At 36.8% G+C, this 22,011-nt stretch overlaps 1 protein-coding gene across 4 annotated transcripts in view; it reads left to right on the top strand.

The window, feature by feature from the left end:
- The first annotated feature begins 265 nt into the window (after window positions 1-265).
- LOC142334802 (uncharacterized) overlaps window positions 266-22,011 on the top strand; it is a 66,467-nt gene continuing 44,721 nt past the window's right edge. For 2 of the 4 annotated variants that reach the window (XR_012758842.1, XM_075383113.1), the window contains exons 1-5: window positions 266-665; window positions 1,804-1,915; window positions 6,329-6,486; window positions 11,828-11,934; window positions 16,569-16,678. Coding sequence is in view for 2 of the 4 variants with exons in the window: in XM_075383113.1 (XP_075239228.1) it covers window positions 485-665; window positions 1,804-1,915; window positions 6,329-6,486; window positions 11,828-11,934; window positions 16,569-16,678 (668 nt within the window). In the remaining 2 variants the exon portion in view is untranslated. Of the gene's footprint in view, window positions 666-1,803; window positions 1,916-6,328; window positions 6,487-11,827; window positions 11,935-16,568; window positions 17,842-22,011 lie in introns of those variants that run through there. The other 2 variants (XM_075383112.1, XR_012758843.1) reach the window with 2 other exon arrangements.

Here is a 22,011-nt window from a genome sequence, read left to right as displayed (position 1 = left end):
TGCGATCATGCTTGTTTTTTAGACTACAAGTTTATCAAACTGTTTCCATCATTAGACTACGAGTTTTATCGCCACTGTTTACTTAGTAACAGTGGCGATAAAAGAGTGTGATAAACTTGTACTCTAATGCTGAAGTGTTTTTTCCAGTGTCGATCGGGCATTAAAATTTATTACCCTGGCAGTTTATTTAACTGCTATTATCGCAACAGGTGTTGATTAAACAAAATCACGTACCTCTTACGATTTTTCCTTTGACTTTGATATAGGGTGGTATTTTAAAATTACCACAGCGGCATTCATAATCTCTACTAAACAGTTAAAGAACTATAAAATAAAGGAATAACCAAAGTTTGCAAAAAATATCTGGCAGCTCGCAAATCAATAATTTGAGCTCATACTAACACTTTATGCACATTAACCTCCATATGACAGAATATCATTGCGTGGATATTTATATTTATATTTAGTATATATTTGTTCGATCATGGCATTATCGAGATGCTCACCAAAAGGACCTGAGAGACAACCAACAGCAGAATCGAGTACCATCTCATCACTAGAGAAAGAAGAGGAAGAATTTATGGATTATTTCTATTACTTCATTGGACTGGACTCTCTTCCCACTAAAAAGGAAGAAGAGAGAAAAATGCTCAGCAAAATCAAATGTTAGTCCAGAACATCTAGTCAATCGCCTATATGCCATCTTTCCTCCTCGTCGTCCTCCCCTCCAAGTACTTTCATTAGATTAAATACAGATTTTAGGGCTAAATAAATCTGTTAAGGGCTAATACGAGCGATCCGAACAGAAGTCGTTGACTTAGCAGCAGACAATTTGAGCTTATCATTTTCATTTGCATACCAACCTACTGAATCAAACTAATGATCGCAGTCTGATACAGAAAGACCAAAGATTCTAAAAAGTTTTCAAACTGTTTTCGATGCCTGATGTAGCAACCAGTTTTTTTATTTCGGTTAACTTAAAAAGTGCGATAAATTTTAACCCTTCTTGTGGGAAAATGTCTAACTCGAGCTCTAGCTTAACATAGCTCCGATCAACCAAAGCTCTTGGCTATATCGGTGGTACCACTAACATGGTCTAAGATACATGAAGACTCTTTTCCAATAACGTTCCATGCCATTCTCAGAAATTAGAGAGCCGAGTGTTTGAGCAGGGAGAACGTTGCGCCCACGGACATATGTACTTGACTCGACTATTGTCAAGGAAAATTTGACGTGAAGTTTATCCTTCTACCTGGACCTACCCCCTTGATCTTGAAAGCTTATCAATATCCTCGCCGAAAACGCTGCTGTCCACTTCAATATCCATTTCAATTAATTCAAAAAGGTTTTAAAAAATACGCTAAATACGAGAGCACAAGACTTGGTGACGAAGCCAGCGTCTGCTACAATTCCGTTCCAAAATCTCAATAAACACCAAATATTTAAATACGCCAGAAATATAATTGAAATTCTGCGAATCGTATACAGAAGCACGCGCTTAAATATCAACCAATTGATTAATAAATATCTATACAGTACGGTCTTGATTTTTTTTTTCAATTATAATATTTATTTCTGCCGTCACATTTTCCGCCACCCAACCAATCTTCTCCCCTCCCTTGCCAGTGACGCTAGCCTCTCTACGTCTAAGCTAGCTGCATCCAAAGTCAACCATTTCGCGGCTGTCCTTCAAGAGCAGTTAATCCGACGTTAGTCGACTATGCTCCTCTTTTTTCATGTGATCTCGTAACTGCTAGACTATAAGGTTTACTCCCATTTTTTACAGAGTGAAATGGTGTGTAGGGTTTGTGTGGACAATGTACTCGTTAGACGAAGAACGAGTAATGGGAGACAAATTGGATCGGGAAGAGAGGAGGATTTACGGACTACCTTTGGCCTCTGCTACACCTCAAAGGTACTTTTTTAAATCTCTAAATAGGCTAAGATGAGATGTTTAACACTAGACAGTTTAAAGCCCAAGTATTAACTCCTTACCACATATCTTAAACATTGAAAAAGAAAGATATTTCGGGTCTTTCCCATTACACCCCCCCCCCCCCCGAAATTATGAAATTATAGCCCCTCCCCCCATTCTGGTATAATACCATGATTGGAGGGTTTATAGGTTATCTGACCACTAAGCTGTTAAGCTGTGGGGGGGGGGGGGGGGGGGGGAGGAGGGCTATAATGCAAAAGACCCGATATTTCACTATATAAAACTACTCGGTTATCCCTTTTACATGTATCATAAGTCAAAAAAAACTTTATCAAGATGAGTATCAAGTTCTATCTATTTCTGAGCTCAGGATGAAAAAAAAATGTTAAAATTTAAAATTGCTCCTCCCAGAAAACGCCAAATTCACCGGAAGCTTTTTGCAGCAATCACTGTAGTGGATGTTTTTCGAGGAATCGGAAAAGTTTAGGCTAACCGTTCGATTGTGTGAATCAATACAGCAGGTTGAAACACCCACCATAAAAAAATGTGCAAGTATTGAATGGAGCAGGTGAATAATCATGAGCATTTTTAAGTACACTAACTATACTTTGATAATTGCTTTCAGATATCTGACATGGTCAAGTGAGACAAAGCTAGAGTTTTTAAAAATGTCTTTGAGCTGTTCTCTAATGGTGAATAAAGACAATAAAATGAAAAAGTTCCTTTGAACTATTCATCAACAATAATCTACTTAAATGCTAGCTGACGGCAACAAAGTCCACTTTTTGCTGTTCACAGTCATTCGACTGTGCCAAAATATATCCAGTTTACTAGTCTGCATTCGCGAGATTTCACCACTAGTCACCTCTGTGTGCTATATCAGAACATATACAATGCGCTATTGTAGTCAGTGCCATGAAATTCAAAACAACTGAGTTGTATTTAACCAAAATACGTCCCAAAAACTCCTGCTCAGAATCCATAGAACACCTTAATCCATTCCACAAGCTCAACGTCTAGATATCCAATACGATGAATTGTCATTCGAATCAGTTATCAGGAAGCAGTCAGGTGCTCCTAAAATGAAAAAAAAAATAAATAGAGCTTGTGCTCTTGGCACGACAACTTATTGCACCCAAATCGGAATCTGTTAGCTCTTAACAGGTGAATCTTGTGAGACCGTTTCGAAACCCAATACTAATCCATTTACCTAGTCAGTAGGAACGTGAATATTTTGAGACATTGGACTGTTTGGTCTTAAGACCAATGCGTTTTGTCTGTTTACTGCATTGAGCACTAACTATTCGAATATGAGAGCACCAACATTAGAGATGAAAAATAATTTGGCTTGCCTGCTAATTCAATTTGCCTTTGAAGATTAAACAGAATATGGCAAAGGTTGTTTTGAAAAAACTGCTACCAAAACATACGCGACATATTTTCGGAAAATAGCCACCATTAATTCCCATAAAAATCGAAAATCACAAAATATTCTCAAAATGCAAACTATTTTGATGCCATTTCGTTTTAAGAAATACTCACGTTTCTTAATGAGAGAAAACACAAGGTCAGTATCAAAACCAATAAGCATTAGAGATGTTAACCAAGACTTATCAAAGCAAAGTTCAGGTACTGGGCATCTAAAATTTATCTTTGTGGGTTTAATCCGTTTCTATTTTTGATTTTGCTTTTTCGATACCGCCTAGATTATTATGCTGAGTAATTGCTGTTTAAAAGCAGTCTGAACAGAACGAAAGAACAGTTAAATTAGCCTAGAGAAAGCAAAAAGATTTCACGCAAAATATTGACCACTTCAATCAATCAAAAAAGCATAGCAGGATATGTGAAAATTTATCCAAAGCATTGAATTAACAGGCGACAATCAACAATTTTCCAGCAATTTTCAAACTATGACAATCAACAAGGCACACAATCCTATATGAGCAGATATAGATAAAAAAAATCCTAAAAACAATGAAAATTCTTTTTTCCAACAAGTATTTTAAATTAAAAAACCATTAACAACACTTTATATAAAGTTTGACACTGCGCGTCCTTGGAATGAATATACAATTGAACATACATGCGGAAATCAATAATCGACAATGCAAATGGGCAAAAACAGAGGAACCAGTTTTTGAAAATTATTGGCGCCAAAGTAAGAAAAATCACAAAACTACATACCAAATTTCTTACTCGCAGCATAACATACAACTATAGAGGTCACAAATCAACTATTAGCACTTTGATTGGGTTAAGAAGAAAAAACGCCAAATGCTAAATTCAAAAACGCCAAATGCTAAATTTAAAAAGACAAAACGCCAAATGCTAAATTCAAAAACTCAACCAAAAGGGTAGCTAGGTCAATGAAAGAGATAGCTACAGATTGAACCCCTACAAGATGAGGGCGGCTAGTAACCAGAAAAAAGTTACTACCAGAATCAAATTGGAGGCTCGCAACTTTGATTGACAATTAGGCCTTTGCTTGATAGTCCAGAAAAACTACTTGCTAAGAAATCAGTTCATCTGATTTGAAGCAACTTATTTCGATTAACTTAAACATAGCCGGCAGATTGCCGGAAAATAGCCACGATAGACGTTTTTGGCCTACCATCAATTGAAATAACTAAAGGAATAAGACAGACAGATCGACCACCAGTCCTTTAATAGACCACTAGACTTTTTGGGTTATATTCAGACTGTCAATTTTATGACACATACGGTCTGTAAGGAAAAAACCCTAAAGAGCTTTTTAAAAATTGATATTCCAAATCAAAAACTCAAGACTAATAATCAAGTATTAGGGCATATAAGTTTGGTACTACTTAGATGCACACCATTAACTAGTAAAAGGTTAATAAAAATTTAAACTTCCATAAGTGAGTTCAGAAGTAATTTTTTGAGTGAGTTCACGCAATTGACCTAACAGCAGAAATGACATCACGTACACAAAGTTTAACTGCATAGCAGTAGAAGTCACTGAAGATATTGAAAAAGTCAAATCCAAGAAGTCAGGTAGTAAGAATCATCGATGGAGAGGAAATAAAAAAACGTAGCAGGACAAGTCCTGAAGTACAAATCAAAGAATTTTAATTGACTAAACAAAAACCAGACCTAGAACGGACTATGAGCAAATTGGGAAAACCATTTCTAAAAATATTCTTAGAAAACCATTTCTAAGGATTTAGGATAAAGTAATCCACGGGTTCGCATAAAACCCGGTTATTGAGTTGTTCAAAATTTATTGTTATTTACGTAAAGATGAGTTTCTTCAAGTCTCTACAGTTATTGCAGCCACACAAGAGACGCCAAGTGCAAGGGTCTGATTCGTTGTAGCGGGATATGAAGAACCGATTGTAGAGTTCCAGGAGTTTGCTCTTGTGCTCTCGATCAAGGAGGATATCATATTTGAAATAATCATTGAACAGATTTGCAAGGTGACAGGCTCGGTACCAAAAATCTGACTCACTCTTCTGCAACCGCATTTGCTTACAGATAAAATTTCTAGTGACTTGGGCTCTCCGGGTTCCCACCTCAGCGAGAGTGACATGGCTTTGCCAGTCTATATCAACTTTTCCCGATAACATTTTTGCAAATAATAACACGACATGAAGTTCTTGATATAGAGACAGTGGCAAGATGTTGATTTTCTGAAGTTTTTCCTTGTATGAGAGGACGCTGTTGCTGGTCTTGAATATCCAGGCCATTGCTTTTCGTTGAACACTTTCAAGTAAGTCAAAATGCATGTGATCAATGTCAAAATGCATGTGATCAAAAAAAAAATTTAGCGAGAAATGACATTTGGTTCAAACAAAAAATTAGGCCTAGAATGAACTGTGAATGGATTGGAAAAACCATTTAGAAAAAATCCGATCAAAAAAATCGAAAAAAAACCATTAAACATCAAAGTGAAATTGTCGCATGTGAACATAGCGAGAAATCGAATTTTTATTCAAACACCGTTTTCTCACTCTACTTTAAAATTAGAGCGAACAATATTCACGCCGCAAAACCACTCGCTTTTTCGCTCCACTTCCTGTTTCGGTGTGACCAAAATCACTACTCCAATTTGACTTCAAAAATCATGAAAATGTGTCAACAGATCTTTAAAAAAAGACAGCGCCCCAATACAATTCAAATTCTTTGAATTGTAAAAGACCACGATGTCCCCAATAATAGCCACTATCGCGTCGCGGCTATTAATAAAACATCCATCCATCGCACGCACGCATGCACACACCAGAGACCACGCCAATCAACTGAAACACACATACAAACACATTTCTAAATGCACCCTAACAAATAAGTATCAGAACATATTCGGTTATTTTCTAAATCATATCAGCCATCTGAAAAAGCTAAGAAGGCGGTCAGAGTATATTTCACTTTCAGTTCCTCGAGAGACAAGACGACACTTGCCAGCTACCCGGCATTCGGAGAGATGTTCGATTACATAATGGGACACGACAGTCTGCCTTCGGATGATGAGACTCGCCGGCGATTCCTCGAATACCTCAAAGCTATCCTCATGTTTTTCATGGACAGACGACGTATGTGGCAAATGACTTGACTAAAAAACAGCAGGCGAATCGTGATAAAAAATTGGGATCTTTCCCATTATCGCCCCCACCAAAGAAAATATAGCCCCCCCCCCCATTATGGTATATTAACCATGATGTGGGGGGCTATAGGTTATCTGACCACTAAGCTGGTGAGCTATAATGGGAAATACCCACAAATTGACATCACATTTTACTTCTGAGCTCTTAGCAAAACATATGACAAAAAACGTTTTGAAAAGCAAAAACAACCAAGGATCGTCGGGCGAAATGCTCTCGAACGACTGGCAAGCGGTGGCTTTCAGTAGTAGTCAGTCGGGGCTTGCTGGGATGGTAGCCAACTAAGGGCGGGGGTTGACAGAGGGGGTCAAACTTTAAAGACCCTTCACATCTTAAAATCGTAAAATTGTCTCCTCAAAACAGTTTTGCTGAATCGCATACTCAGAGACTAGTAAGCCGTCTGCTCGGTCACCTAATTCCTCCGAGCGCTACCTATTATCTGGTTTTTGAGGTCGAAAAATCAAATGGGTCAAACGAAAAAACGGTCAAGTGAAGAATCGCAAAAAAACATAACCGAATAAATACCCGAAACGACTTGAAGAGTCGTAAAATAAAAACTATAACTAATCCTAACTATTTCAGAAATATCGAGAAAACTACGCCTATTTTAGAAATATCGAAAAAGAAATGAAAACAAAGCAAAATGTAGAGTCAGAAAAACCAAATTTTAGCAAGGAATGGTAGATAAGATGGGGGTCAGGTAGGTGTAGGTAGTTGGAGGGGTGTTTGCTGCAGGCGGGGGTTTGTGGTAAGGTGGTTTGTCGGGGTGGGGTGGGGGCAAGTAGGAGTGTAGGCAGGGATTAGATAGGTTCTCAGGGCGTAGTTGGGGAGGGGAAATGGGTTAGGTAGGTGTAGGGGTTGTCGGGGGTCACTGCCTGGGGGTTGGTGTGTAGATAGTTGAGTGGGCGTGTAAGGTTGGGGGGCTGGTATAGCTAGGCGGTACTCTTATGGGATCAACAATTATCAAAATGTCCTGACATCCACTTCCTAATTACTATTCATTTCACACTAGGCTACTGTTAAAGTCCAATGTTTCAAAGTCCAAAGTTTGAAAGTGAACGTTCTAAAACAGAAGTAAGTCTTCGAAAACAAAGGTCAGAATCACAAGTTAGCCGGTAGAGTACCGGAAACGACTCGAAGAGTAGAGCAATTTTATTTTAAAATCAGCAATATCAAACAGAAAGAGCCAGTGTTCTGCCTAAATCAGAATCATCAAAAAAAAATTTATGCCAAATAAACTATCGTTTTGAGAAAAGCAGACACCAGGTGAAGAGGTGATGCAGTTATGTACGTGAGAGGCTAGATGGGTGGAGGGTTGGCAGGTGGAAGCTGAGGTAGGTAGGTGCGGGGTTAGCTAGGAAGAGGGGGCAGCTTGGAGAGGAAGGAGTAGATATGTAGGGGGTGGGTAGGTGCAGGTGTGGGTGGCGGTAGTTAGGTGGGGGCAGGGTACGTAGGTGGGGTACGGGTAGGTGAGGTGGGGTAGGAGGGGGTTTAGCCAGGTGAAGAGGTGGGTCAGATATGTAGGGGAAAGGGTAGGTAGGTAGGTGCTGGGGTAGATAGGTGCGGGGGGTTAGGAAGAGGAGTAGGTAGGTGGGGTAGTCAGGTGGGGGTGGCGTAGATAGGTGGCGGGTTCAGTAAATGAGATAGGGAGAAGTGAGTAGTACAGGAACATTTTTTGACCTTTTGAATTTGAACAAAACCATCAGTATTCAATCACTATGTATTAGTAACTAAGCAATTATTTAAGTCCATTGTTTGAAAACAGTAGTCAAAATTCTAAAACAAAGTCAATGTTCGAAGAAACTGCGTCATGAACAAGCATGCGTCATGGACCGTTAACTTAACCAAAAAAACTAGTAAAATTCCTGAATTACATTTCAAAGATTGAAGCAACGGAACCTCCTTAATCAACCTCCTTAACAGCCTCAGAAGAACAGCCTCCGATAACAAACAAACTTACCAGAATGTCTACGAAAATAAACAAAATAAAGAAAAATTCAGTTCAATTCTTCGAAAAAAAAACATTATAGAAGAAACTAGTCCCAAGAAGCTCAGCCTCAAAAAAACTTTGTCACAATGGCGGTTAATTATAACTTTGGCACAATGGCAACTAAAGAAAAAAAATGCACACAAAATAAAAGGACAAAACACGACATTTAGCAAAAGATTTTCATTTAAAAAAGGAATGAAAGTCAATTAAACACTCAACTAAACCTCAAATCCCTCAAAATCAATTGCAGTATCTTTCAACAAAAAAAATGAATAAAATTTAATGAAAGCAATTGGGGGAATACTCAACAAAGTAGCAACAAAAGCTGCCAACAACCAAAAGTTCAAAAACAATTGAAAACTAATGGTGTCGAAGCCAATTAAATTTTAGCTACATACCTAAACCACTATATAGATCCAATTATGTTTAAATAAGGAGCAAATAAGACCTTTCCTTAATCAGGCTAACCACCAGGACAAAAGAGAACAATTATAAAAACCGTCATAATGAAAGAAGTCTCAAATAAAATTTTTAAAAACAATTCGTGTCAAATTCGTTAAACCCTGTAATTTTTAAAATAAAAACTACACAAACAAATGTGATTAAAGAAGCTAATGAGAACTATAACAAATGAGATTGAGAGAAAGAAAAACAAAAAACTACAAAATAGGAAAAAATCCAATAAAAACAAATTATTTTTTGAAAGTAAGTGTTGAAGTGTTGTGGTGTCAAAGTAGTGAGAACAGTTTGATATGAAAAAAAACCTTTAAATAGATCAAAATTCAACTCATTAGAGAGCCAACCAAAGCCGTCCATAATGAGACTAAATGACAGAACAGATGAAAAAACTAACAAATTCTAAAATCCCTAACAAATTTCGCAGTTGACATTTCGCTAAAACCATTCATTTCAACTCAAATAAAAAAATTAATCTTAGCCTCAATAGATTAATTGAGATCAATCATTGATGAAACTGAAAAAGCAACAACAAAAAGAACGACAAAAACAGGCGGAATAAAAACACTTATTTCGTGAAGACAAATAGAGCGATTCTTTGAAAAATATTGGTTGCCTCTTGAAGGGTTTAAAAAGGTGCAACTATGTATTATTAGAACATAAGTAATGCCTTTATGCGTATTCGTAACGAAAACAAAAAAACAGCCAAAACAAGTCAAATTGCTAAATGTGCAAAAAATTCGCTCTCAAAAATCGAAAATCTGTTTAAACTCCGTTCTCTCACTTCACCTTAAAAAGCACTTTGAAAAAAATAACGCCTTATAACTTCTCGATTTTCGATCTGCTGGCTACTTCGGGAACGACTCGAAGAAAAAAGTAACAACCCATTCAGAAAACTAATACCTACCTAAATTAATACCTGCCTATTCAAAAGAAGTAAAGAAAAACTTCACGTAAAATCATCATTAAGTCTTAAAAAGAAAATGAACGAAACTAGAAAAAAAGTAACCACATTTTTATTTTCAAAGGTCACAAAAGCTAAAGAAAAAATCATATTAGGCAAAAAAAGAGTATTAAAATTCTCGCAAAGCAATAGTCATAATAGGCTAAAAACGTGTATAAGATATAACAAATACGAAGACGAAAAAAAAATTAAAAAACAGTTAAAAATTTCAAATCTTTTGTCATACTTCTCGACAAAAAACATATATGATTTAAACAATTTTCTCACTTGGTTTTTTTTAAAATACCTAAGTAATGGGCGCCTTTTCAGATCCTGCAAATCTGACTAAAATTGTCTCAAATTCAGCAAAATAGCTGAAAAACCTGACAATTGTCATAAAATTCATATTAATTGCCAGAAACCTGCAAACCGCTATCAAAACAAACCTAAAAACAATACAATAACATAATTAAACTTCTTAAAGAAAAAAATGTTTTAAGAAGCCGTTTAAACAAAAAATTCCGCTCGCTTACAGAATTTTCTTTTCACAACTAAATTTCTCGCTCTCACTCTCGAAAACAGCGGTATGAACAAAAAACCATTCTCTTTTCGCTCCACTCTTCAATTTTGTACAGCGCCCAAACCACTTCAAAAATTTTCACGCCGACTTCTCCAATACTCCTCTTCGAGTCCTAAAAAGACCACAGGACTAATAAAACATAATATAATATAAAACACACTCTGTTCACTCTGTTTGAGAGCAATTAAACAGGTTCGAGTTTAAATACAGTTCTCGAAAGTTTAGGGTAATTAGAGCTGACAGCCGAGGTCACATGCACCCGAAACTGAACCGGAATTTCCGAACGATTCCCAGAACAAACTTGCTAACTCGTGCTGCAAATAAAAATATTTTGCCCCATGGAGTTAACGTAAAACCGAAATTTGTCAACTCCCTTACTACGGGTGAGTTTACTGTTGAACGCCTCTTGGGTAACTTAAATCCACTCTGCCAAAAACGTCCAGTTTGATGATAATATATGATTTTGCTTTTTATTGTGCGAGTCAAAAGCAGATAAAACAATCTAACAGTCCTCTCGCGTTGGGCGATAAATGACCATGCGCTTCAATGGAGTCTAAGTTAAATTCAAACTGGTATCTAATATTGTAGTTTTGTGAAAGCAGATTCCTCTTCCATGTGTTGGGAGGAAAGAAATGCCTATCTTTACATTTGAAAAGACTTCAAATTGCACTAGGTGGCCTTTATCCAAAGCTAACACGATGAATGTTAAATGGTAAAATACAGCAGCCAGCCACTACAACACTGTGCTCTAAGGTTTAATACATTTAGTGGACAGACAACGGCTAGCATCCACAAAAGTTTCAACTTCCTCTGGCCATCATGCTCTAACTATGCTGGAAAATAAGGGAGTGATTGATCGTAATTTTCTGGCAGGTCCAGAGGACAAAAAGTATGAACTAGGACAAGTTGACTTAATCGGCTCATAAGACAACTTTTCAGCACGCATTTTGACCTTGTGTAAATTTTGCATCCGCCAAAAATTTTACCAAAGCAGCGTTGGTCGTCTCAACACAATTGTCCGAAAACTCACTACAATGTCGGCAAATAAGAAATGGTTGGCGTGTCCATTATCAATTGTAGTGTATCAACTATTTGGGTCCTTTTAAAAAAGCGGGATAAACCAGTGAAGCCCGAGGAAAATAACTGTCTGTTCAGTGCGCTTAGAACTCTACTAGTCTCTAGGCATACGTTTCACAAAAAAACTGCTGAATGGGTATAAGTTTATGATTTGAGGGTCGACTTTGGGAAGTTTAGACCTCTCTTTCCGCCCTAACTATTATTATTACTATGCATTTTAATACAGAATCCAGCCAAGAGACAACTGCAACCGAAGACTCCTCAGAAGAAGGCACAAGAAGTCACTCGCAGCTCAATAATTATTTCTTGCCTGCTAAAACCGAACAAAAGGAGGTTAGATTCAACATTTCAAACGTCAACGTTACATAGATCTTGGGTTTTGGAATCTTGACACTTGGGTGTCAGAACCTAACCTTGATCAATGTAACGTGCCCCTTCCCTCAAACAAATCATGCATCACTTCAAAGCCTCTCAGTATGCTCTACATCAGTCAGGTAGCTAAAATGCAAAACAATTTCAATTTTTTTAAGTTACTCTTTTTTTAATGTTTCGTTTTTTTTTACTTGCTTTGGTGAGATTGGGATACTTAAATGGACTTAGTTGACTACTATTATTCATTTTCTGTAATACAATGTTGTTATTCGATTAGGGCAGCTTCAAGTGAACTAATTGGTTCCGTCTGCTGTCCTCTCTGTGCTAAATATATATTAGACTTTGTGTTGCTAGTATTATTATTTTGTATCAGAGAAATAAATTCTTCTTCTTCTTCAAACAATTTTAAAAAACGGTCATAACCAATTCAAAGGAAAAATGTCCCGTTTTGTAGCTACGAGGACCAACCAATTTTGTTGGGGTCAAGCTAAAATTCCGTGAATGAGAAAAATCCCCTTGTAAGCTACCAGTCGAAATCGTTATCAATTTGTTGAAAGTATCTACCTCCGCACCCACACATGTGGGTATCAGTTTATTTCTTTCAATGAACTGATATTGTATAGAATTCAGTGTAAATTTGTTCAATTATCTTTTAAACAAAAAACTAAAACTCGTCACTTCCACAGCATGTAATCGCTGTCACAGTAAGTTGCCACAAAAAAAACTAATTGTATTTTGCCTATTTATTATTAAAAAAGAGAACACAAAAAACTCCTGTAAACTGACAGAAAAACTGATTATTGAAACCCCTCATTTCGCCAATTTAAACATAGTTCAACTAACGTCGGATGACTTGCTCTCGAACGACAAGTGGTGCAACTAAAACAGTGGGTGAAGCTTTGAAATGTTTTATGGGTCCAAAAAAACGACCCGAGAGGTGATCAAACACGTCACCTCACTGCTGGCTGTCTGAGGACTTAATTGCTAATCTATACCGGCTTTAAATATTTGTCGCTTATAATCACCTTTATTTGGTCAAGAGACTTAAATTCACAATTATAGCAATTCAGACCACTCGAAAATTAAGAAGTCAATATTGAAAAAGTCACATAAGAGCGAATATCGTTCTCTAACAACAAGCTTAAAAACCTTCAAGCAAAAATTTTGAATAAGAAAGACACACAAACGGTTAAAATAATTGCTTCTGACTTCTTTCGAGATCGATTCAACGCAAAATTGCAAGTTCTCAGTTCCCGTACAAGTTGATTAAATTCAGTCTTCACTTTACTTTAAAAAAATTGAATATTAAAATTATTTAAAGAGAATACAAAAATTGAACATTAAAATTGAGTCTTTTCAAAATGACCTAAGAATTAGCTTAAATCAGCTTCAAATTAATTTCTGAGACTCAATGATATGAACATTCTGAAATTCTGACTAGCAAATAAAAGGTTGAAAAAATTGATTGGAATGATCATAGAAAACTTACAGCTGTTCCATAAACAGCCAATTGCAAAATCGAAGAACTCAATTGCAAAAACATTGAAACATTTTTTTAAAACTATTTCTCAATGAAAAAAATAAAGAACGATTTTCAGATCTAAAGAACGCATTTGATCACGGCTCTCCTCATGGAGCCAAAAACTCAGATTCGTCGATTTAAAACTGTTTTTCATTTATAAAGCATCAACAAATATTGGAGCAGCGTTCAAGGGCATACTATGGTATCATTTTCCATATTTATAATATTGTGTCAGGAAAAACAGTCCCAGACAAAACAGTCCCAAATTGCAAAATATTCACAGACAACGCAGTCCAAGAAAAGCAGTCAAAACAGTCCCACACAAAATAGTCCCGAATAAATATCAAAAAAATTGTAATCATAGTCTACAAACAAGTAACAAGCATAATCTATGAGTTAAGCATCGGAATGCAATGATTTTAATTGATATGAATTAAGATTAAATTATAAACTTGTTTCAAAATACAAATTTTTGGCAAAAACTATGTAATCAGCTTAATATTTGTTCAATGACCTACAGTCGTATGAATAAATTACGAAGTTTCTTTCTTGAGTGGTGAGCATATATTTCTCTATGTTTAGTTGGGACTGTTTTGTCTGCTTTTTTGGGACTATTTTGTCCGGGACCGTTTTATCTGGGAATATTTGGCTATTCGGGACTCTTTTGTCCGGGACTACTTCGTCTGGGACTGTTTTGTCTGTTCACCTATAATATTGTCATAGTTTCTATTTAAACTTAATATTTTTCTCCATATAAACAAGCATGAATGATTTCAAACAGTCCACAATGGCCTACAGTTGCAAAAAAATAAGACTGCTAGAAAAGTTTAACAAAATGTTTGGGTGAACGTGATTTTTTTCAACTGCAACCAAGTGCAATATGATAAAGTGGTTGATTTCGTGTAGTTCTTTGTGTTCTTAAAAAGCAATCGATTTATATTTGCACATATTTTTTTTGAAAAGCAGAACATGAATTTTTTCTAAATTTAATTTAATTTTTTTCACATTTTCATCTTTCAGTTATTGGAGATATGTTGATTTATTTATTTGACATTATTTTTGGGTTGAACAAGTGCTCCTAAAAACATACTTGCGTTAAAAGAAAACAAACATCTGGTAACAATTTGCTCAGAGAAGATTTTAGAAAATTTTGTCATCTGCAAATGCAACGAAGTAATATTTGAACAAGAGCAGCATTTGATAAAAGTTCTTTTTATTAGGAGTCACATATTTCTTCTTGCTATTAAAAATACAGCGAAATGTAAATAGTTGATTTGACATATTTTGGTTCCATTAAACCTATAAAGGTACAGAAAAAATAGCATTGAGAAAAATGAAAACTTCTTTAAAACGGAAGACATGCTTCTCCAGGTGGAACAAAAACGCACGGAACAATTGATTAACATCCCTGTTTGGTCTGTAATTGATACAAAAAAGTTGAAAAAAGGCAAAATGAAACAACAATTGGTAAAATAGCTGGCAGATTGCCAGAAAAGAGCCGCAATAGCTTTGTGGATCGTCTCAAAAAGATAGTAAGAAAAAATAGACAAACAATCTCTTTATTTTATGCTGGGATGATATATTTCGATCAGGACTATGTTCAACATATTGCTGCTTCCATTATCTGCTCTAAAAAACAATTTCAGAGTGACACACACTCACTTGATCGTATCTGTTTGAATTAAAGTGAGAAGACAATTTCAGAGTTCGGAAGTCAATTGTGAGAGTAAGTCGCGTGCGACCAAAACATTAATCACGCGAATGAACAAAATCTGGTTCCACTAAGAGTGAAAAATGACATTACGCACGCATTTCAGTGTTGCGTGAACGAATGAACAAAAAGCAGATTTGAAGAAATTGTGATGTCATATGGTCGTAACAAAAATCCAGACGAGAAAAAACTGGCTGCAAGTCTGTCAAATCTTTTTGCTTTTGATTCCAGAGGTGATTAGCCCTACCATACTTAGATAGTTTTATTACGTTCCTTCCAACCTTCACCAATTTCTGCTAGTTACATTCTCTGCTTTAATCAAAATCCTTGCCCCAATTAGCAGACGGTGTAGAAAAGATGCAAAATATTGGAAAACAATTCATTTTACACGTACCTTAACAATTCATTTGCTTATAAACATGATTGATGAGTCCCCTTGAAAAATTTATTTTGAATGGATTTTGAAGTAATGCTTCTAACTCCTACAATTAATGTTCGCCTAATTTCCACAACGTTTCAGCCAAAGATTTTGTTGAAATGCAATTAAATTTTTCCATGTTTTGCATGTTCTTCACTCATCGCTGCTTATCGGAGCAAAGATTTGGAGAAATTCAACGGGCAGAACATGACGAACAAGCATAGTAACGTGTTAATCTTCGGCTAATGGCAAAAAATCCCCCCACCACTGCTTAAAAGAGTAAGATCAATTGTGAAAACAATGACACCGAAGAAACATAGCAGGACCAGTCGACGTACAATTCAAACAATTTTCATTGAATAAACAAGAGCTAGTCCTAGAAGGGACTATGAAAGAATTGGGGAAACCATTTCCAAAAAAAATGGATTAAATAAATTTAAAAAAAACTGAAAATTATTGTCAAAATGCCGCATGAGAACAAAAACCACTAGCAAGAAAGAGAAATTTCGTTCAAACAAAAACTAGGTCTAGAATGAGCTATGAATTGATTGGGAAAACCATTCAGAGAAAAAATCCGATCCAAAAAATTTTAAAAAAAAACAGTAAAAATTGCCGCATGTGAACAAAAAACCACTAGCGAGAAAGTGAATTTTTGTTCGAACACAGTTTTCTCGCTCTACTTTAAAATTAGAGTGAAAAAACTTCACGCCGCAAAACCACTCACTTTTTCACTCCACTTCATGTTTCAGCGTAATCAAAACCATTACTCCAATTCGACTTCAAAAATCGTGAAAATGTGTGAACAGATGTTAAAAAAAGACCGAGTCCCAATATAATTTAAATTCCTTGAATTGTAAAAAAACTCTGCTAACAAAATAATGCCAATAAAAAGGAAAAAATGAAAAATCATCGCGTCATTTTTCAAGTTGATATTGTGATTGCAGAGACATGTTCCGACACTTGAAGAGCTGTTCCGACCAAAGTCCTCTGTCCGCAAGACACATGCACAACGAAAAGCCCGTCAACAACCTGGGAAACGAACTACCAGCTTAAGGTGGCTAAATCCACGTGCATGCAGTATCCAATAAAGATATTAGTTACTAATCAACAGTTGTGCAAACAAAAAACGAAACAAAAAATTGTATGCCGCAAATTTTAGTTAGTACATCGGTCTGATTCAGAAAAACAAACATTTAAGAGTGGATCTTGACAATGTAAACATTTATGACGAAAAAACATTTAAGACTGGAACTTGTTAATAAAAATTAGTCAAGTCTCCCTAACGTGTCTACTCGTACACATTAAGTAAAAACCTTGCAAAGTGTTTTTCAAAATTTTTGCCTCGTTTTAATCCCTTCTTTAAGTCGGGAAAATAGAAAACGTACAATTACTTTTTCATCGCTTTAATCGAAAATTAAAAGAGCAATTTGGCATTAATGATAAAAACTGCCAAACTGATTTAAATACAGAAGAAACTCTTAAATTACCTAAAATAATGGCTTATTAATATTTACAAAGTATTCTATACGGGAAAATAGATTTAAAAAGCGACTTATTAGTTTCACTGCTGATTGGCAATCTCGGTCTGTCTTTCTTGAGAGTATTCTGTCCTCTGTGTTAAAATGTCCTGTAGCAGATGCTGACCGCGAATTTTCTGTAGCAGAATTTGATCTGCCTCACGGATATGGTCTTTTATTGGACGCCAAGAGGAAATAATTCCAAAACGCTTTGCCCGCCTCTGAATTGTGTCGATTTTTTCTAGCAGACAGCTGGCTGATCCACCCCACACTGTTATTCTATATGTGCGAACTGATAACACCAGAGCAGAGAACAACATTTCGATCTCCTTGGACTTCAAGCTGTAATGTTTTAATCTAGTTAACAGGTACAAGTTTCTGCAAGCTCTGACTGTGTATTCTGCTATGTGCGTGTCAAATTTGAGGTTACATTGGACGTGTATCCCTAATATTTTCGTCGAACCAGTGCGGGGAATGCCAAAAACTGCATCCTGTGTAGCTAAGCCGGCCTGTGCTGAAAGAGGCATAATCATCTCTGATGACTTTGATGGGTTTAGTATGAATCCGTGTAGATGGCACAAATTAATCATTTCACGTATTAATAGTTCAGCGCCGTCGGGTCTTGAGATAACTCCCTGAATGCATGGATAGGAGTCGTCGTCAAACTTAACAGCCTTGGCGTCTGTAATCATGTATGCAAGGTTACCAAACTGATTTGTTGAGTTGAAAGCGGGTGGAGCCCGGACTGTGCCCTAAAGAACACCGAGATTTGTCTCCCTTTGAGCCGACTTGCTTCCATTCAATTCCGAGTACTGAGTACGTTTTCGGAGAAAATTAGCTATGATATTCACGATAGAAGGTTTCAATCCATCTTTCTTTTAGGCTGTTGACAATCAGATGATGTGGAACCCTGTCCAACGCCTTGGATAGATCAAGACTAAATATCCTCACAAAATCGTAGTTGGTGTTGTGGAAATCGCTACAGAGATTTTGGATACGGATGACAGCATTTGAAGGAGAGCCAAAATTGCGGAAACCGAATTCATTGCCCAGGATGTGAATATTGTAGCTGCGCTCCATGGAATTCTTATAGATAACCCTTTCAAATCGCCGGGATAGTATTGGTGTTATTGCTTTGGGGCGTACCTCCTTCCATTTACTGGGTGATTTAACTTTTGGAATTGCCCGGATTATAGATATTTTCCAGGACTGCGGTAAGGCCCCTTCTTCGACGATTTGTTGAGTACATCACAAAGGACTTCAGCTAGATTGTGTGCATTATTTTTTAGGACCCAGGGAGGTATTCCTTCAGCTCCACACGCCATGGGCTTTATATTTTTCTATCCATAATAAACCTGGTGGATATCAACCTGTGGTGCATTATTGATGGAGATGTTGGCCAGCACAGGATCTTCGTATGAGTCAGAGTGAGCTAAATTCGCGAAAAAGTTATTTAGTTCATTAACGTTGATGTCTATCGCCAAAAATGTGGTCTTGGCTTTCCCAGCCATTTCGTTGACTTCTTCCTACCATTGCCGCAAACCCTTTTTGGAATCATTCTGTCGAAGTTGAGTGGATATCCTCTCTCGAATTTGCATGTTAAAATCTGCATCTCAATAGCGATGTTTTTCGATGAGACAGTCTCGCTTCGCTGAAAGAATCTTCGATAATGGTGTCATAAGCTTCGGATCTCTGCTGGCCAAGCGGACAAATTTTACACGGACAATATATGTCGAGTAAAATCCGAAGAACGGCAGTGAGTGTCTGGATTGCTTCGTCGGTATTCTGTATTTGTGTAATGAACGAGAAATTTGCTCTATCTAATGCCAGTTCAAATTGCTCAACACTGTCTTCGCGTGTCTCTGAATTTTTGCATCATGGTTTTCTTTTCAGGGGGAGTTCAGGGCTCACAAATAACGCCTTCATCGTCAGAGAGCACAGTGGTTGGAATTGCTGTTGCTTGCAAATACTGTTCTGGCGAGAAGCAGTAAACCAGATCAAGGACTCGATTTTTTCTGGTAGGCGATGAACGTAAAAAAAATAAGATTTGACTAGTTTGCTAGTTATTCCATAGAAAATTGGTTAAAATCACCGCACAAGAGAATACTTCCAGTCGGTAATTGCCAAAGAGCCTCTCCGACGCAATCCAGAAAATATTCTCAGATGAGCCCAAATCTCTCTTGTATCAGGTGGAAAGTACAGTAAGCATAAAAAATACTCAGTTTCCCATTCTCAATCCGACCCACACAGATTCAAAGAGATGATGCTTCACAGCTAACTTCCAATTTAGGATGTTTGACCTCACATAAATGCAGACACCTCCCCGTGATTCTTCTTAGAGTTGACTTTCTATCTGTCGTGTTTGTGTAAGTGGTAGCCAACAAAGCTCACCACTTGGTCGGTTATAAGACTTCTAACCCAGGTTTAGATAATACATCCGATGTCGATGTTGTTCGTAATAAGATCATGTGAGATGTAATCTATAGCGTGAGGTTTTGCAAATTCTTTGCGCTTCTTGAGAATAATTTGCTCTATTTGTAATTCATCTGGCGTATAATCTGGTGAAATAAATACAGCACCACCGTCGAGTGTGAAATCTTTTAACTTTCCAGCAGATGTGAGAATTTTGCGTTGTTTACAAGGTATGTCTACTGTTACCAGTGAGGTTCGCTGCTCTGGGGAATCAAAATTCCCGAGTCGGATGTCAACAATTTCACAACGTACATCCAGTCGTTCGCGGACTTTTTCCACGGATCGAACATCTGCTTCAAGACGTTCCCGACCGCTGCTTTCGGTTGCCTCTTTGAGTCCTCTGGCGCGAAACGTGCAAGTTCGATCCCTTTCTGGGAGCTGTGGCTTTGCAACATAAGCTGCTGGTTTCCTCGATGCTGGTTGTGGGATGGATGCCGCCTGTGTTGTAGGTGTTATCTGGTATGTCGTTAGTTCTAAGCAAATGTCGTTAGTTCAAAAACATATGCTTAAAACTATGAAACATAGCTGGCAGTTTGACAGACAATAGCTGCGATAGCTTGGAGACCTTTAGCCTCGAAATAATAATGACAAAATCAGACAAAAATTAGATTGGTTCTTCAACACCATGTTCTGATGTCTTTAATTGATTGGCTTATGTACTGTAAGGTTACCTTCAATACATGGCCAATAATGGCTCCCCTTAGCTATCGCAGCTAATTTTTTCTGTCTATTTTGACTATTTGAGGCGCATTTTCTGAGTAACAAAAATTTTAGTGACAGTTGCCTACTTTATATAGTCTAGTGGATTTTCAAGTTCCTGTTTTGAGTCTTTTAATTGGTGTTCGCTTAATTTCCACATGTTCAGTGCGTACATGTTCGCCTTATGTTCAAAAAAAGTTCTTTTGCCTGATCGAGTGTTCAGTATGATCCAATGCTTAAGCAGGGACCTTTGCAACAGCATGAAACAACGCTTTAGTGACTGACATTTTCAGATCACAATTAGATGCAATAAACATTTTCGGGCCTATTTCTAAACAACACGAGCAAAATATTAGGAGTATTTTTTTATATATTTAGAGTATTGGGGCACATTAACTCCTGATTACCTTGTAAGCATTTCAACTCTCAAGGAATAACTTTTGAAAATATTTTTTGCACTATTTAGATCGAATATAATGTTGATCAGAAAATATTTGCAGATGTAATATATGTCATTTCGTTCACATTACCAAGAAGATAAACCAGCAATTCAATCCACCGATCCATTTGTGGCAACAACTGAGTAAAGTCATTCTATCCTTCAACCGTAAATTGTCTCCAATGAAATTCTCAAATTTTTCCTGTTCGGGGAACTAACGGGTATTGCTAACAAACAAACAAAATTACTTCTTCAATTTGATTAGATGTGATTTTTAGAGGAAATGAAAAACACGACAGGGAAAACGGAGAAAAAATAGATCAAAAAACACTGGAAAAATAAGCATTACAATTTCATGTCGAAGATGCCAAAACTGCCATCCAACACAAATTTCACTTTCTAAACTGTCATCTAGCAATATGCGTAACGTGTATATGACTACCCCGACAACATCGTGTATTAATGTATGTATATATTATATATTTATAGATAAAAACGTATTTTTAACAATATTTTATAATTGTATATAGTGTATTTTTAACGAATTTTTAATTTTTAACATTTTTCAACATACTTTTTAATCAAAAATTACGTATTTTTAACAAATTTTTATCAATTCCAAATCGCGCAATTTTTTACGATTTTTATCTTAAAAAATAACGTATGTTTACTATACTTCCATTCAATTCCGAGTACTGAGTACGTTTTCGGAGAAAATTAGCTATGATATTCACGATAGAAGGTTTCAATCCATCTTTCTTTTAGGCTGTTGACAATCAGATGATGTGGAACCCTGTCCAACGCCTTGGATAGATCAAGACTAAATATCCTCACATACTCGTAGTTGGTGTTGTGGAAATCGCTACAGAGATTTTGGATACGGATGACAGCATTTGAAGGAGAGCCAAAATTGCGGAAACCGAATTCATTGCCCAGGATGTGATTATTGTAGCTGCGCTCCATGGAATTCTTATAGATAACCCTTTCAAATAGCCGGGATAGTATTGGTGTGATTGCTACGGGGCGTAGGTCCTTCCATTTCCAGGGTGATTTAACTTTTGGAATAGCCCGTATTATAGATATTTTCCAGGACTGTGGAGAGGCCCCTTCTTCGATGATTTTGTTGAGTACATCACAAAGGACTTCAGCTAGATTGAGAGCATTATTTTTTAGGACCCAGGAAGGTATTCTTTCAGCTCCACACGCCATAGGCTTTATATTTTTCTATCCATAATATACCTGGTGGATATCAACCTGTGG

Source organism: Convolutriloba macropyga, chromosome 2 (assembly GCF_964194025.1).
Source record: "Convolutriloba macropyga chromosome 2, txConMacr16.3, whole genome shotgun sequence".
Lineage (NCBI taxonomy): Eukaryota > Metazoa > Xenacoelomorpha > Acoela > Convolutidae > Convolutriloba > Convolutriloba macropyga.
This window is presented reverse-complemented; position numbering and strand designations above follow the sequence as displayed.